This window comes from Copadichromis virginalis, linkage group LG5 (assembly GCF_057382275.1).
Source record: "Copadichromis virginalis isolate Kocher_CV1m ecotype Utaka linkage group LG5, C_Virginalis_male_GT1.1, whole genome shotgun sequence".
In the NCBI taxonomy this organism is placed as follows: Eukaryota; Metazoa; Chordata; class Actinopteri; order Cichliformes; family Cichlidae; genus Copadichromis; species Copadichromis virginalis.
The window spans coordinates 23968782-23987752 of NC_140622.1; the positions used below are offsets into that span (position 1 = coordinate 23968782).

Genomic DNA, 18971 nt, shown 5'->3' on the forward strand with positions numbered 1-18971 from the left:
GGATAAGCAAAATAAAATTGATGGATGCATGGATGGATGGATAAAGCATCCACGCAACATTAACTCTTTATCTGCTTCTGTCTCCCTATCTATTTCTGTGTCTTCCATTTTCAGGTCTTGCAGGTGCCCAAACTGACCTGGACAAGAGGAAAGAAATATTTGGTAAAAACCTGATACCTCCAAAAAAGCCAAAAACCTTCCTGCAACTGGTATGGGAGGCCCTGCAGGACGTTACCCTCATCATCTTGGAGATCGCTGCCCTGATCTCCCTGGGTCTCTCTTTCTACCACCCTCCCGGGGAGACTGGCGGAGAGTGTGAGTGAAACAGCTCCTGTGACTTTAAAGTCTGTACATTTTTGCTCTGCGCCATTATCTGTGGTATCTTCTCTGTTGCGGGGAATGGAAGTGGGGCTATAATTGTGCTGGCGCACTGGCATCACTTCCTCTGACCTGACTCGCCCGGGCTAACGTGCTTACACCTACATGTTTGCACACACACTTTTTAATTGCCGAGGCTGGTCATACTTTGTTTGTGGCCTTGCCTCAAGAGGTCAAGTGACTCATCAAGCATAGGGCTAATTTTTGGTTGTGCGTGTGTGTGCTCGTTTGTGCAGATTATGACTGTGTCAAATGTGTGTAAGAAAGGTACTGGGAAGGTTAATGAAGTGTTGAGTAGAGAAATAACCTTGAGCTCCCAGGGCCCATACATCAGCCTTGTGAGCCGTGAAACAGGAAATGAAGACAGAGACCATAACGAGGTGCTGAGTCAGCTACATCAGTCATTGCGCCCTGCCTTATCACAGTAATGGAATTCAGTTACCCTGCCAAAGGGACAAGTCATCATTTTAGGGGGTTTAAAAAGTCTCATCAGGCTGGAAACATTAGAAAATGAAGAAGTGGTTACCATTGCATTAGTTGGATGTGTTTATTTAGTAATTTCACAGTTAATCCATGTTTAGTTGTTTGAGCGTAGCAAACAATACATGATTTACTAACTCAGTCAAATAATTACACTATAAATTTGCCTAATTGGAATCTGATCATCAGTTATGATGTCAGGACACTTGTTTCTGTTCTTTGTGTCGTTTTAGCTGCTTAGCTTTATGAATGAACTCCCTGTATCAAATAAAGCAAAGAAATGCCGAGGGTATCGCAATGCTAATAACTGCACTATCTGTAGATACATTATCAAGCTTCTCTTTAACCGGCAGCAGAATAGGTGCCAGTGTGCAAGTCTCTTTTCACAGATGATATGAATATGTATGGATGTAAATCAGGGACCTAAACTGTTATGAATAGAAGCCAGTATCAGGGCGATTGAGATAGATATGAATTCAAAGCATTTTGTCTCACCTAATTCAGAGAAATCCCAAATGAATATGTGTTTGTGTGTTACAGACAAAGGCAGAGCTGGACATAAGGTCATAGAAATGGAAGGATACTTAGAGATTCAGATCTCTCACAAAATGTGAGAACAAAAACAAGGATGATAGGATGATAAGGATGATAATAATGAAAGAATAGTCCACAGAAATGATTTGGATTGATGCAATAATTTCTTTCTTTTTTTTTCAAATTTGACCAAATAAAATGGCAGAAATACTACGTATAAATTAAATTAATGCAGTAAACTGCATTTTAAAACAAAAGAAAAAAAATTAAATATATGTGATAAGCAAATATTGCATTTCTTCACCTATACATTTGTCCATATACATATACCAAGACAAAGAAAGTCTGATGACAAGAAAACATATTTATGGCGTGTGTGTGTTTGTGTGTTGGGGGAACTAATACAACCCCCCCCCCCCCCCCCCCAATCTGATCACACACCATCAACCCACACATCTCTCCCTGCTCGTTTACTGTTTTTATAAATAGATCAAAAAGCTCAACAGTCCAGAAATAGAAGCTGGTGGGATGACTTAATGCTCATTTCCATATGAAAAAGATTCACTGCAGTCGAATCAGATGGCTCATTATTATGTCTAAGCACGTAAGATGCAACATAGGAAAACTTTGAAAGACCCATATAGAAATCAGCATGATTAAGCAAAATGTGAAAGTGCCTTTGGAGCATATGGAAATCCACCCATTCATCCATTTTCTTAACTACTTACTCAACTGGAGTTCATTCTAATAGTAATAAGGCAAGAAGGAGAGTACACCCCATGCAGGTCACAGGTTTGTGCACATTTATTTAATCATGTCCATGACAAGGTCAGCTGCAGTAGATGCAATAATTTGCTCTTCGTCTTTTTCAGATGCTTTAGTGCTTTGCTGCATTAGTGTGTGAAGAAACGTCATTTCAGTACCATGGACAGCTACTCACTGACCGTGTTACCATCAGTGTCTTGCCAAGCAGGATAAGAAAAGGGAAGGGAAACTACTGCAGGACTATTTGATGATTTAACAATGTTCTTTAAAAATAACAAAGTACTATTGAATTGCTTTAGATCAGATGAGTGTTTTTATTCATTTTGTTCTGAAAAGCTTTATTGGGTACTTTTTTGTTTGCCTAACACACCCATGTCAAAATATGCACACTGTTGCATTCGTAAGTATCAAGCTGTCTCTCACAAAAAGAAAACATAAAAATCACAGGATTTTTTGTGAGGGGGCATTTGTCCCTGTTAAACGACATAAAACTAAATACCATGTTTGTCTAAATTTGTTGATCGTAGCGAGTACATAGTGTATGGTTTTGTATGTTTTTGTGCGTACGGATGGAGTACAAATCAAGGAGGCTATAATCTGTTAATTAATGCAGTGTATCTACTTAATGAACATCATATTGATTGGAGTCACTATGTTGCATACTAGTTGGTCCAAATTGCTTCTTGGAGTCTGGTTTTTGGTTAAAGCACATCCTGCACATGTAATGTCTGTAACATGGGGTTTCTGCTCATTCCCTTGTGAGCTGCAAGTGTTTTACAGTGCAAAGCAAATCGCTCCGCTGTGGGCTTTTGAAGTCCGCTAGCCAGGAGTGTGCAGCTCAATAGCTCCGAGAGAATTACATGAAGCTGCACAAGGAGGGCTGGGAATAGGCCTTGTTTCATTCCCATATATACCCCAATCTGTGATTGCACAGCCAGTAGACTGCAGAGCCGCATTTGAAGTAGAACAAATATATCAAGAGAAAGAAGTAAATACACTTAAGGTTTTTTCAAAGAGAGTTCATATAATTTCACAGTCATTGCTCATATTGCTCATACAAATAATTTCCATAAGCCAGTTCATAAGGAATAGATTATTAAATAAATCTAAAATATGTACGTCATCTGACCTTGTCACTGCCCACACTCTAGCATCAACCTGAAATCAAGAGAGCGTTTTGAATGAGAGTACAAGCTTCCCCCTAAGAGAGAAGACAGATTTAGAGCCTACATTTGAACGTTGCTGTTGGGGCTAAGCCTGTGAAATGCTGTCATCAGTCGTATGAGGAATAATTGGCTATAGTTTTCAGGACTGCAGTGTGTGCAGACACGCATCAAAGAGTGTTATGCTTTTTTTTTAAGGAAGCTCCAACACTGAATAATATGGGAAAAGAAATTTTTAGATTGCAGTATTTTCACAGATCAGATACTCAAATTTCATAAGGGCTGTTATGTTAATAAGTTAATTTTTTAATAAGTTAATTACTAAGACTGTATACCCTTACTCCTTTTTAGTGTGAAGGGAAGTTAAGTTGTGTTCCCAGAACTTGCTGACATTGAGGCTCAGCATAATTTATATGCACTGCAATTGCAAAGACATTACACACACAGTCACAGCTGTGTTTATGTGCAGCTTCTCTATTTCCAGTTTGAGCTTTGATTACATCTCTTTGTATATTTTTCTGAAGTGTTCACTAGTAGTAAATGTAAATACCTATGTATGAAATTGTTGACTTGATTTGTGTGAACAGAGTGCGTCAGCATTTATCCATGTACGAAAACGCAGCGTGCTTACATGTGCATGCATATCTATCTGTCTGTCTGTCTGTCTGTGTGTGTATATATATATATATATATATATATATATATATATATATATATATATATATATATATATATATATATATTTACACACACACACACATATATGTGTGTGTGTGTAAATATCTAATGTATCTAATATACTTTATTTGACTATGTTTCTCTTTTCTGTCACTGTTCTGAAATTGCAGCCTGTGGCGCAGCAGCAGGTGGAGTGGAAGATGAGGGTGAGGCAGATGCTGGCTGGATTGAGGGTGCCGCTATCCTGTTGTCTGTAGTGTGTGTGGTGCTGGTGACGGCCTTCAATGACTGGTCAAAGGAGAAGCAGTTTCGTGGGCTGCAGAGCCGCATTGAGCAGGAGCAGAAATTCCAGGTGGTCCGTGGTAGCCAGGTCATCCAGCTGCCTGTGGCTGACATAGTGGTGGGGGATATCGCACAGATCAAATATGGTAGGTGCAACAAAACTGTCAAGATTACAATAATTAATTATGATTATGAACCAAAACTAATCAAACTTCCTAGAATATTTTGATTAGTTTGGCTTCGTTGGACGTGCTTACTGGCTACCACAGTTGGCTCTGTGTAAAGTAATTTTCTAGGTTCATAAGCTGAAAATAGACGACAGCCTCATTTCCAAAAGGGGATTAAAGTTGTGAAGTCCACCTTAAGCAATTAAACATAGTTAAGCTACATTCACGCAATTAATTAGCTGCAGACTGACCCCATGCATGCTGAGCAACACATGCACATCTTCAAATTCCATAATGTGAGTGACAACTGTCAGTAATGCCTCACAATGGTGCAGAATAAATGTGGTTATCCTGAGTGAGCCTGTTTTTTTTAGTACTTAGAAAGCAACAAAGCCTCTTTCATTGTTACAGGTGATCTGCTTCCTGCTGATGGTGTGTTGATCCAGGGTAATGACCTGAAGATTGATGAGTCATCACTGACCGGAGAGTCTGACCACGTCAAGAAGTCTGCAGATAAGGACCCAATGCTGCTGTCTGGTATGGATTCAGTTTAGTGTAGTTTATGAATGTTATATAGTGTTTGTAACAGCCATTTTTCCCTGCATGTTGTTTGGAAAAACAAAACAACAAATAGACAAGTCTGGGGTTTTTTCTGCCAGTGACAGCTTGAAAAACATTGTTTTTAATCAGATGTTTCTCTTTACCCATTTTGCTTTTTGCTGCAGCAGAAACACAAGTGCGGTTCTTGGACTGCAGGATTATTAGAATTTAAGAATATTCCTGATAAGAGAAATGTGGGCTAATCGGATCATATTAGTATGTTTTGCTGCAGATAATTAGCTGTGTGACTTTTTGCTGCCTTCTTTAATTACCCTCGTATTCACCTACACCAACTTATTTTCCCCAAGGTTAATGATGTTCTGTGTGCAAATACAAGTCTGCCACATTATTAGTGTGTTAAACTTGTCACTCTAGCACATTTTATATGAAATGAAAGAGAGTTTAAATTATTACTCATGATTTTTGAAGGACTCTGTCTTTAAGATGTTTGAGATTTTTAATCCCTTTGACATATATAGTAATCCCCCATTTTTAGGTCAGTGAAGCCACTGATGTAAATTTGGAATCAATATGCACTTTTTCCTGGCTTCTCACTTTACTTGTGATCGATGAAAGCCAGCTTTGTGTTCTGGTTTGATTCTTGTTGCTTGTTAATATGTGTGATGTCACTGTCATGCATAAATGAGCAGAAGTGACAGAAGACCATAGGTGGCTGCACAGCATGGAGATTCAGAAAAGCATGTGGACAGTTCCTTAACAGCGACATGCCCATCATGTCTTATTACGTGAATCAAAGGTCTGACATCAGCTACACTGATATATAAGCCATTCTAAAGTAACAGTATAGGTAATGCAACAGGAGAGTGCTGTGTGACACAGCCTCCTTTAATCACAACAACCAATTTGCCATCCTGCTGTAATGCTAATCATCAATCACACCAGTGTTTTCCTCCTCCTGAATCCCTCCAACTGACCCAACACAAAATAAATAAATAAAAAATGTATCAGGCCAAAAGAAGAGACAAGCTGCAGCCTTGTGGTCCTGACTAACTTTACCACACATGATGCTTTCCTCTTACCCTTAACTAGATTTGAGCCCACTGGATATAATGAGAAGGATCAATCTTCAGTCAGGAAGCATGACACATCCGCTATGCAACATGTCACACCCTATACTGGCTAGTTATGAACATTAGATTAGAATGTTAAATAGAAGCAGGACATAATGTTACCCTCACCATAACCAAATGTAACCTTTAAAGCATGCCTTCACCTTGCTTGCTATCCAGTGCGTCAACACTCCCATTTTACCCTACTGAGTGCACTGGTCACTGTTAACAGTCTAACTCTGAAAGAATAAAAAAAAAACCAAATGCCCAATCTGGACAGTTCCCAGTGGGTCTCAAGATTGCAGCATCAATCAACGTATTCCTCTTTTGCTCTCTATGCACTCTTCACATGGATACAGCTAAGCCCACTGTAACAAGATTAGCCAGTATTACTCTGTATATAAATGGAAGCCAGACAGCGTCTGCTCCTATAACCTTTCTCCTAGTCTACAGGTTCTGCATATTCATTGATAGATATGATTTTATTAAGATTGGGACATAACAAGATCAACTAACCTGTTTGTAAAGCGCTTTAATGTTATTGATTGAGCAAGTTAGTCGCATAAGTCTTTGTATTAGGAATGAGCTGTTATAGAAATTAACAGTCAACTTTTGCTAGAAAAGCTCTAAAAAGTAACAGAAGTGTTTATCTTTTTTTAAGTTACTGAAAGTATGCATATCTGTAATATAGAAACTGCTGCGCTTTCTTTAGGGACCCATGTGATGGAGGGCTCGGGCCGCATGGTGGTGACGGCTGTCGGTGTCAACTCTCAGACTGGAATCATCTTTACACTGCTGGGGGCTGGTGTGGAGGAAGAGGAGAAAAAGGAGAAGAAAGGTAAGATAATTTGATCCTTATATAATCTTCTCATATATAACCTGCTCCATACTCAGGAGTACTGAGTAATTTGCTTTTGTGTCAGTGTTGCCCAGCAACATACCCCTGAAAACAAGCTTTTCTCATTTCATTACCTTATGTTCTCAAAGTCTGTATACCTCATTGCACAATGTCAGTGTTTTAACTGTCTTTGTAAACAGAGGGGTTCTAAAGAATGAACTCACAAATGGACAAATGCCCACCTTTTGTAGGTGTTTGTAGTACAGTATTCAACACTAAGTGAATGTGTATAGATACTGTATGATATCAGTATTGGTGGCTCAGTAATCAGCTGCAGTATGCAGGTTCTGTGGGTTCAGGTGCATCATTGTCCTTACTCTCTTATCGTTCCAAATTTGCCTCGAAGGAGGGGCAGTGGAAGACGGACACCAGAATACAGGTAGAGTATCACCTTTCTCTGACCCCTGGAAGTGGTACAGTACTTGAACCTTTTGATCTTTAACCCCTAGTGCTTACCAGTAAACCACTGTTGCTAGACTACCCTTTTCTCTAACAAAGCAACCTTGCTTCTGTTAAACTCCTCACTTAAAAAGAGAAGCATCATAATCACAACACTGCATCTTTTTAAGTGTTGATAGATAACACATTTCACAATGCATAATCCTCTCCTCATATAACAGGCTCTGCACTCATCAGACTAACTAGCTAGCATCCAACATAAGCCCTGCTTCATAGACGTGTTGAATGCCATGAATAAGAACGGGCTTTCAGACTCATCTCATTGCTGTATTACAGAACAATGATATGAGAGCAATAGCCTTGTGGGTGCACAACACATGTACCAGCAGTAGGGTGTAAACTAGTTAGTACAAGCTTGTATAAGATGTACTCTTTTACATCTTAATATGTATATGTGCACAGTTTATCCTTTTAGTAGAGTCTTTGCTACCACTTCCGTATTTTCATTAAATTAAAAATAGCTTGCATGGAAACATGTAGTGATATTATAAAAAGGTAAAGATTTGTTAGATCATCCCTCCAGCTTAAATCTAATGCTGTGTGTCTTTTTAGTGTGATGTTTATAATAACTACAGTTCTTCAACAACAATACGGTTTTAGGTGCATTGCTGCTATAATATTCATTCATTTACTTTTTTGGTTTTTATATATCTAATTTGATTGGCTAAACCAGGGGGGAAAAAAGCTTCTATGATGATTCAAAATGAATAATAATTACTGATCAACAATGATAATTTGACAATTTCATGATCAAAATCATACCAAAATGTTGCCACACATTTGAATATCCTTTTGCATTTAATAATTGATTCACATTTGGTCTAAATAGTACAGCTCTGACAAAGTTAGGATTAAGACTTTTTAAAGAATCATATCTGCCAGATGTTGGATGAGATGGATCTGCTGTGAAAATTTGAGACCGGAATCACAGAAGTCCTGTGTTTTTAAATGAGATGATTGAAAAATTAAGTTATAATGAAACTGACAAACATTTATGCACCACGCTTTGTTTTAATTTTGCTGAAACCAAAAGGACACTAAAACATAATAAAAATTTCCCATGTTTATCATTTAAAAATAGCAACTATAACAACTATGGAAAATAACAGGAAAATGTTTCCTGTTAAAGATCATTAGTCTCTTCACTTAACTGGCTGGCACATGTGTGTTTCACTGGCTAATGAGGTGGATCCCTCTTATTTTTTGTTTAGTTTGGACTGGGGAGTTTGACTTTAGTTTTAATTTTAGCTCATTTGTTTAAATTTTTGGCTCAAATTAGGATTTTTGTTTTGCTAAATGATATTACACGAATAACATGGTTTTGATAATATTGCTAAAGGTTGGGGGCACAATTGACAATACATGAAATTTGATGGGTAAAATGCACAGAAACAAACAGGTGTCTAAATTTGTCTGACAACCGACTTACTTCTAGTGTAGCTGTGGTTTCATGTTTTATTTTATTGTTTCCCCCAATGTTATGTTCAGGTTTCATGTTTCATGTCCGTCCACTGTTATACTTGTCTTATTATTAACATTTGATAAACATCTTCTATCAAATCTAACATTAGCTAAATACATAATAATAATAAAAACATTTGCAAATGCATTTTTTTCCCCACACTAATCACACGGTCTTTACACGGTCTACATATGATGAATCTCTTAAATGTGCTATAACCATGTTATTTCTGTTCACTGTCTTGGGTGTGCACGTGTGTGGGTGTGTTTGTGTGTGGGCGTGCGTGTGTGTGTGTTTTTGTTCATTCATGTTTGGCCCTTATTGTTACTGGCTAGACTGCTCCCATCCCCCTATCCACCCCATCGCAACTATAGCCACGGATGGGGCTGCAGGCATTAATGCCCCTGGCAGTGCCAGCCTAATTAATGGTAGGTCGATAAAACCTCTGATCTCTGATCTCTCTCTTGTGACTTTTGACCCCTCCTACCTTCTTCATTCTCAAACTGCCTCCTCCTACCGTGGGTGCTCATCTTTTGTTTTTCTCTCTGTTGTTTTGTACCTTTTTCATATCCATGCTATCAGTGCATGCCACTATTATCTGTAGAAACTGTGTTTCTTGTTCTTCTCTATATGCTGTTGCTTGTCTTGTAAGAGTTTTAACGAATATAGCCATCATGGACACATTTCTAATGTTTTTCCTCTGCATGAATCTTTAAATCAAGACTAAAATAAATAAAAGTCCCCAGGTCCATGGGTCTCTATAATGTTGAAAAGCAAGGAAGATCTTTTGAGCATTTTTATATTGTCAGGGATAACAAGAATAACATTAAAAGTGACTTCATTCCGTTTCTTGCTCAGAATCTGGTAAGAAAAAGGCATATAACATATAACCCCTGCAGTGTTGTTGCTACATATGAGTTTTTGAACGATTAGGCCAGGATTTACAAGGCACTTTTTTATTTTCAGACATAGACACACTAGTCTTTTCCCTATTTTATAGTCTAACTGACCTCTTGGCAATAATATGGTGAATTTGGATAGTTTCCACATTTGAAACCCTTTCTTTATATTCTACTCTTATTTTCCGTCATAGTTCAAATTTGATTTAATTGTTGAGATTTGAAAAAAAAAAAAAAAAACACAGGTTGATGACTGATGGAAAAATCTTATAGTAGGTCCAACCCCCTTTAGTCTGATGTCCCCTGAGGTCGCTTAGTGAAAATCCTCTATTTCTGTGTTAGCTGGACACAGTGCAAAACGATTAACTTCATTGTGGCACTGGGTTCTCTCTTATCTGTTTCCCCTTGGAGAGCAGCCCCAGTGTGTTTGTACCCAAGGCAGGAGTGGTAAGATGTGTGCTGTAATGGTGACCTTGTGCTATCCTGGGCTGGAACAAAGCGATTTGTCATCTTCAGCTTTATTGTGACTCCGGGGAAACTGGCTAAAGTGGAAGTGAAGGTGAAATGAACCAGCTCTGGTCTGATGGTCTTACAGCTCTACCTGAACAATTTGTGACATTTATGTACAAATCCCTGAAAGACAGATTTGGTCAACTTTCTGGCCTGCCTTCCACCGACTCCAAAAATAATGGGATCAAAGCTGCAGTACAAAATAAAATGCTTCTTCTTTTTTTGGCACACTGTGTATCTATTTTGTTTGAAAGTGCAAGACGCTTTACTAGATGCTTAGTTTTATCTTTCACCGGCTGCAAAATAACATATATTTTTACTTCTAACAAGGTCTTTCACAGCTCAATTAGACTACCCCCAAGTTGACTGTATAACTTAAAACAGCACTGTGCGATTAAAGTGCACATTTAAATTAAGTTAACTCCTTTTGAGAAGAATCCAACAGCATAATAAATTCATTGTCTCCAAACTTATTTCAGTTTTCTTCCAGTTGTTCTTATGTAACTTCACCATGTGGGAGGCTTTCCCTTCAGGCTCTCTCTTTCTCCCTCTGTATTGTTCACATTTCCAGTCTGCTTCCCTTTAAGTGTGTGATCGTGTGATCTTGCATGCCTGAACTTTCCTCTTATGCATGCTGTCTCTTGTTTCTGTGTACTGTACGTGTGCTTTTGGTGTACCCTCTCTCACTGTCAGTGTTTGGTGTAATGCCTTATCTGCTGTTTGTCTTATATCTCATTTGATAACCCGACAATTTGATTCATGTTGTTGCTAATGTTGCGTGGAATTGCCTGTGCTCACAGTGTGAGTATGTCATTCAAAACAATACAAAGAAAATGAAGAGATTTTTTAAAAAGTGCTATTTTAAATGTGAATTTTACATCACACTTAATATACTTTGAAGAATTTCTTTCTTTTTTTTTAATTTAGAAAGGCCCATTAATTGATTTTAATTACCTAATTAATTTCTTATGCAATGAAATAAAGTGTATCAAAACAATGGTTTCTCCCATTTTGTAGTAGTCTACACAGCAGTATGTCAGTGATCTGTTAGAATAACCCGTTTAGTACGTTTTAGTCTTTCTAACTCCTTGTCAGCTGTTGTAGCTACTAGTTGCATCACTTGCTTATCACAAGCCTTTCTATGTGACTGTCACAGAGATGTATTAAAAGTCATTTTCCTGTCTCCCTGTTTGTGAATTTTGGTTCTCATTGTTTGTGCTGTCTCTGTGGTGATAATTTGTTGACCTGTCTGCCTTGGTTATTTTTGTTGTTGTTGTCTTGTATGTCTCCATCATAGGTAAAATGCAAGATGGCAATATGGAGAGCAACCAGATTAAAGGTAACCAAACCATATCTTTCACTCTCTCCTCTTCCTCCCCCTCCTCCTCCTTCCTTTTCCTCTTCTCATCTCTTCCCTTTTATGGTGTGTAGCGTAAGCTCTGGGTCAAATGCAGGTTACTTTATTTTTATCAGCCCAGATTGTTCTTAATAATGGTCTCTTTAAGCGTTGTGCAGTGCTAATTCAGACTGGATTCTGCTCATTTTTGTGACTGAAGTCTATTGCAGGCTGAAGCCAATCCCAGACACTGTATGTGTTGGAAGGAATTAGACCTTTTATTTGACCCAGGTTTTACCCACAGTCAAATTATGTTAGACATCCCGCTCTTTCCCACTGTCTGTCACTGCTGTGTCGTCCCTGGTCTGTTGTTCTGTTCTTCTTGTTGTTTTGTTGGCTCATCTTGGTCTTTCTGAGAAAATAGCAACCTGTCCCTCAACTATCCCCTGTCAGCCTTAGCCAAGTCGCCTTTTATCCAGGGACACCGACAAGTGTCCTCTCTATAATAAAGTTTTCCTTACAGAATTTGATTTAAATTGGTGTCAGATTAAAGGGATCCTCTTTCATTTTTATTTATTGTTTGGTCTCTGTAGGGGTGTGGGTAATGCTGATTTATATTATATCAGGTTAGACTTTGGAAAGAAAGCACATAACACAAACACCATAGGGATTTCTTCAAATAGTGTAATGTGGCTGACAGTCACAAACCACTAGGCAATTAATTTCTCGAAAATATTAAACAAAAAACAAGCTGCTACTGCTCTCAGATTTTTCATACAAAGGTTTCATTAGAGGTATGTTAACCTTAGCTCTGCTGATTGATTTAGTAATGATGTAGTAGCTGCTTGTCACATGCTTATTTGATGATGTCAATAAAGGTGTGACAACATATAATAGAAATGATTAATTATTATATTGTTAAACTTTGTTAATCTTTCCATAAATATAGGAAATATGTGGAAAATAACTCAAAGAAGACTGTTTCATGAGTAAACAAGAAGCATTCAGAGAGTACAAACCAATGCCAAGCCAGCTCACACGAGGCGGTATCCATGTTTAAGAAAGCAGTCTTTTATTTTACATATATTCTATTTGCTTTCTTTGTTCTTTTTAAACTTACTTCAAGAAGTTTGTAGTGCAGTAAAAATAATGTACTTTGGGCAATTCTTAATCTTAATATGATATTTAGAATCCCAATATAACAGTATAATTTAAGGCAGTAAGATTTTAAGCATATTTTTAAAGATCAAAGACATTTTATGAAAGATTGACCTTTTTTGACCTTGAAGATGAGGTCGGGGGTCCTGAAGTATTGTGATTTTAGAATCCTCATATATCATTCCTTATATGGTGTCAATGAAAACAATGGCAGTAATTTATTAGCTCTTCATAGGATTATTGTCACTTTGACCTTTAGATCAATCTATTGACCTTGAAGTAAAGGTCAGAGGTGAAATGTGACATGATTTATTAAATCTTGATATGGTGCTTTCTACATGTTGATATACTGTACACACCACACTTTTAAGAGTCATAGTTTCTAAGTTATAATGTTTTTAGTCAATTTTCGACCAATAAATCATTAAGTTGACCTTGAAGATTTTGGTGGATGTAAGCCAAATTGTAATGGATTGTTAACATGACCTTACTCTACACCCCTTAATGTAATGTAAGCATTTATTAGTGAAGGCGATGTGTATAGTATATACTATTTTATGCTTCTTGACAATATGGGTATCTGCAAGCCTTGATTTCATGGCAAATATAATAAAAGCATGGTTATGTAGAATAATAGACACAAGCTGAAGAAAATCCCTATCTTCAAAGAATAGGCACAAATTAATACTTTCCTATAGTAAAACTGTGGGGTGTGGTATGATTACGATGATAATTATTGCTAGAACGCTATTTAAAGAACAAACAGTCTCTTTCAGAAGATGGACTTTAGTCAAGAGTGTTTTAATTTTAAGTAATGCTCTTCTCCTGAATCCACCTGGATACGGGCGATATACTCTGTCTTGTGTCGAGGGGGTGAAAAAAACAAAATGCGCAACCGGAGAGTATGACAAATGCTCAACATTAAAAGGTTTTTCATGACCATCAAACAAATGCCTCATTGTGATTGGGAAACTGGGCTGAAATGATTCTTGGTAATGGCTTACATTAACAGAGAGGTTCACTTAATGTGTCTTTTCAAGGGGAGAGCACAAGAGATGGGGTAAGGTAATCGTGGACTGGTTTTACTGCCTAAGAGGTCCCCCCCCCCACACGTACACAGACACACACAGAGGACTTTGCATTTATCAAATCATAAAATTTCATAACGTACATAAAATATCAAATACACTTTAAGTGGGAGTAGAAATTGCATATATATATTTTACATGGGCCAAAATATGTCTTAGACAACAGTCTTTAACAGCCCCTTTGAGTTGAATTGATTTTACTTTCACTGTGTTATCTTTGTGTTCCAGTCTACTCCATATGCATTATTTCAGTTAAATGTATAGTCCTACTGATTATACCGTCTTACGTGATTATTAAAAACACACTTTTCAAAATTTCAGATACGTTAACTGATTATTTTGCTAGAAAAGACCCTTTTTTCACTGGGTTTCAACACTACTGCCAACTATCATGAGTTTGAACATTACTCAACTGATTAGGCCCAAGATATATTTCTGGCAATCAAGTTCATCATATCACTAGGAGCATGTCTACAAATTGTTCTCAGTGGGGGGGAAAAAGAAAACACAATTAAAGACTTGAGCAGTTTTATGCCCATTTTGTAGATAAAAGCCTAATACACTGATTTTGAATTGTTCACATTACCTGAAACAACAACCCAAATATCAGCAATTACAATTCATCCTGAGAAACAATGACTGTAATATCTGAAAATAAGTTTTTCTATCATTTAATGAAGCGATCAAAAATTACGATTTTAGATTTAAGTCATTTTGTTTGCATGGTGTGAAGGCAAAGACTTGAATTAAACCTTCAGTGAGTTTTACGCTAAAAAGAAGATATTTACTTCTCATGTTTATGTAGTTTATCTTTTACTTTTTTCTTGACTTCAAATTGTGCTCTTCCTCACTATTATTTTGTATTTTTATATACAGTACAGGAAGTGTAATTTTCACATGGTATAAATGATCCTGAAATGATCAGCAGACTTCTAAATACTCTGAAGGTCTAGATTTTAAGATAGTTAATGTATGAATAATTTACGGTAAATATGTTTTTTTGATGAACGATGGGAAGAATAAGTGTGTCTCTTATACTATGTTATATGCTATAAAAGTGCAACATGTTTTAGTTTTCTTACACATCATACAGTAAGATGGTCAGAGCCAAGCAAAATGTCATTGGATGTAGTTATTTTTTCTTGGTTTTAAGTCTAAACTGTTTGCCTGTGCCGAATGGTACTGGTGCGAGTAGCACACCTGGGTGTTAAGTGAAGTCCCTCTTCCTCCTCATTTTATTGGTCTAATCTCCTTATCTAACACTGGTGCTGTCTGTTTTTTGTTGTTTTTTTATTGTTGTGTTTACAGTGAAGAAGCAGGATGGAGCAGCTGCCATGGAGATGCAGCCTCTAAAGAGTGCTGAAGGCGGAGAGGCTGATGAGAAAGAGAGGAAGAAAGTGTCAGCTCCGAAGAAAGAGAAGTCTGTGCTGCAAGGGAAGCTGACCAAACTGGCTGTCCAGATTGGCAAAGCAGGTACAACAAATTGCACACAGACAAGTCTATCATTCAGTCACGCAGATAGATCCGGGGGAAAAAGAGGCACTAAACCATCATCCTGTCCATCAAAGTTGCACAGATAAGACTGCTTTTTATTTGTTTGAAGCAATCAAAGGAGTTTAGAAGAAACCTAAGGTATCTGAATTACAGAGCTCTGGAAGAGTGTGTTCAGTGTTTTGTTTTGTTTTTCCCCTCTGCCCTTGAGAAACTGCTGAATCATTGTACTAGTAGAAACAGAGATTTTGTCATGCTGGTCGCCCAGTTTTGCAATGTTACACACAATATCATAAAATGTTGTTTCTAATATAATTTAGGGTAGGGTTTAGGCCACTGAGGAGCTGATGTGAGGCACATTTGCAGCATGTGAGTCCTTTCAAATGAAGGTAACACATCGAGAAAACAGGACCAGTGTGAATATCGTAATTTGCTTTTCTTAATCTGCCGCGTTTTCTCAGAAATCTTTAACCTTTAGTGCACCAAATAATACCTGTTTTTAAATAACTGTTTGATTTTTCTCCCAGACATTCATATACCACGACAGGCCTGCTTGGGTAACAAGTGACTGCATAAATGTTTTAGTTCCAGCTTCATCAAAATAAGTGAGATTTCCCTTTACACAATCAGCTCACTATATTGGGCCAGCCATTTTGAGTAGGGATTCAAATCTGTTACTGCCTGCAGTGCAAAGGTAATCCACAAGTGGGCAGATTGTTGGGAAGTATTAATTATGTTGATAACATACAGGCCTCGAAAGCTTGAGTGTACAAATGGTGCTTCTGTCCTTAAAAGCTGTTTAGGAAGTTAAGTAAACAGAGCTTCCAGTGTGCTCTAGTTCTTATTTCTCCTTGTAAAGAGTTGAAGGTTTACAGCTTCAAGAAGTCCCTGTTTCTACAGTGTGCTGTTACATCAAACTGTTGGCCTGAGTGATGGAATGAGGACACTGTGTCAGAACAGTGAAATACCAAGGATGGATTAGCATACAAGCAGTGCTTGTAAGATCATGTGGCATATTGGGGAAAATACTGGAACTTCAGCATCTGTGTGTCTTAAAAAGCCACACCCAAAATGTAGCTATTAGCTGTCCTCCTTTAACAAGCTGAGAAAGAATAAAGACTGCAAATAGTTGCTTTTATTAACATTTAACTTTCATAATTAGATAGTTATGGCCATTAAAACATGCCCAAAGTTTATAATAATGAGATAAGCATGTAAACATATATAAATATGTGAGCCAAATGCACAGCCTTCAGTACATAGAAAATGATCCAATGCTCTTAATTATGTTTGCGACAAGCTGCCCCAAAACTGTGGTTTTCTTGATCAATTTATGTATATGTTCTTGCATGACAAGCACCATATAATTAGTATTATAAGCTTTTAATGTACTCCAACATACAAACAGTCAACTATGCATGGAGATATACAGTTCTCAGGAATACAGTTTTACCAGCTATGATACCATCAATGTTTCTGACAGCATACATTTTCCACTTCAGTAAGCTTTTCAGCACATGCCTATTAAAAGGGGCTCGTTTTGATAAAGATATATTAGATGTATCAGTCATGAAAATATTATGTCAGCCCAAGCAGGCAATGAGGACAAACGGTGTACCAAATGGAGTCATCCAACTGTTTTTATTTATTTCATTAAATGTTTATGCTGACAAACAGGGCATACCACGCCTCAGTATGATTCCCAGTATTGACCAATCATAAGTAAATGTTCTTTTAGGAATGGGGGAATTAAAGAACCAGTAGCCAAGGCTAGGCTGGAGGGCTGAAGGGCTGAAGGGATCCACAACACTTAAAAAATGTTCTCAACCCTCATAAATATGAAGCAATAAGTTTGAGTAAAATGCAACTGAAATATATAAAGTTAAAGGTTTATTTATTCGTATAACTGTCATTATGGAAAATTCCATTTTCATTAAGGGAAATATGTTTGGTATAACATCAGTGTTTACCAGTCAAGTTAATTTATTTTGACCAGATTTGACCAAATTAAAATTATTGTTTTACATTTTACTCATGTAACTAAATTGCATGGAGATTTTTCATGCAATCAAATTACTTAAAGTCAGCATTTTCAGCATAAATATTTCTGAGTGTAAGCAGCATGAAATGCTGTAATTGCAATATAGACTTTTTTTTTTAAAACTGTGACTCAGCTGAGTTAGTGTACCAGAATAAAAAAAAAGTTTATTAAAGTTGGAAAAATTACAACTCCTACAACATAATTACGTTCCCCTCGCATATGTGCATGAATGAAATCCATCTCCATTATTCAGTTAGGTTTAAGTTACAGCTTTTTCCTACCCTAGCTTTTTTGTTTTTTGAACATTTATCATCTTGCAGTTCCTGCATTCAGGTAATTCATCTTAACCAGCATATTTATCATTTCAGTTTTTTTCAGCAGCAGGCAGTTTAAAGTAATAAAAATGTCATAGATTTTGGAACCACCCTTTTAGTTCCTGGCAATAACAGCTTGTCAGATCTGGCAATAAGGTGCTTTGGCTGTCAAACCTGTGTTTCACTATGTGTTTGCCACACAGAGTTTAGCTTAACAGTGATTACTGAGTGAAAATTGAGCACTGGAAAAGGGAGGGTAGCTTGCTCACCTAGCTAGACCTCACTGATCAGTCAGAGTTTTCCTGACACTGATACACATTAATATAACATATATTATTCCTTTGATAAATTATTTTATCTATGAATTTAGTCAACTCAGATTTTAGGCAACTCACAGCAACAACACACTGAGTTAAGTCCCGTGTGTGGCCATTCTCTGTGGAGTCATCATAAAGCGCTTGGCACTAGGAAGGACTTGAGCTGCTCACCACATGCCGCACTGATGGATCGAGTAAGCAAACTGAGTAACCGGATTTGTCCACAGTCATCAGTAAAGTGTAGAAAAGCGATTCTCTGCTTAGACTCCTGTATCAAACTGTTCCCCTCTATAGTTTTGTTTGATTACATGCCTCACTTTGCCATTCCTTTCCTCAGTTAATACTCGCCGTACTTTTCACCAGGTTTGCTCATGTCAGCCATTACAGTCATCATCCTGGTCCTGTACTTTGCCATTGACAACTTTGTGATGCAGAAGCACCCTTGGATGCCTGAGTGCACTCCTATCTACATCCAGTACTTTGTCAAGTTCTTCATCATTGGTGTAACTGTTTTGGTGGTGGCTGTCCCAGAGGGACTGCCACTGGCTGTCACCATCTCCTTGGCTTATTCTGTTAAGGTAAGGTAACTTTTAAGCATTGTAAGACTCCATGGTCTCACATTTGTCATTAATAGATTTGTTATGTAGTTAGATATTGTTGTTTTTCTTTGTCTTTGCATATGCAAATGTGTGCACCTTTCACAGAGATGAGACTTACATGCATACTTGAGGATTCAGGGCAATTAATTCTCCCAGCTGTGTTAATGTGCTTATTTTATTCACAGCGGCAAATATGTAAATAATTCAATTAAGTCTGACTGTGCAAAGAATTACATTTTTTTTGAATGACATGAATCAAATTAAAATGTTATATGTACCGAC

The 18971-nt window shown here is 37.4% G+C and overlaps 1 protein-coding gene across 11 annotated transcripts in view; it reads left to right on the forward strand.

The window, feature by feature from the left end:
* atp2b2 (ATPase plasma membrane Ca2+ transporting 2) overlaps positions 1-18971 on the forward strand; it is a 98164-nt gene that overhangs the window by 48313 nt on the left and 30880 nt on the right. For 7 of the 11 annotated variants that reach the window (XM_085456883.1, XM_085456882.1, XM_085456884.1 and 4 more), the window contains 9 exons: positions 115-315; positions 4169-4426; positions 4859-4984; positions 6830-6955; positions 7362-7394; positions 9272-9364; positions 11643-11684; positions 15236-15400; positions 18454-18668. In XM_085456883.1, the coding sequence (XP_085313009.1) occupies positions 115-315; positions 4169-4426; positions 4859-4984; positions 6830-6955; positions 7362-7394; positions 9272-9364; positions 11643-11684; positions 15236-15400; positions 18454-18668 (1259 nt within the window). The remainder of the gene's footprint in view (positions 1-114; positions 316-4168; positions 4427-4858; positions 4985-6829; positions 6956-7361; positions 7395-9271; positions 9365-11642; positions 11685-15235; positions 15401-18453; positions 18669-18971) is intronic. The other 4 variants (XM_085456886.1, XM_085456887.1, XM_085456889.1 and 1 more) reach the window with 4 other exon arrangements.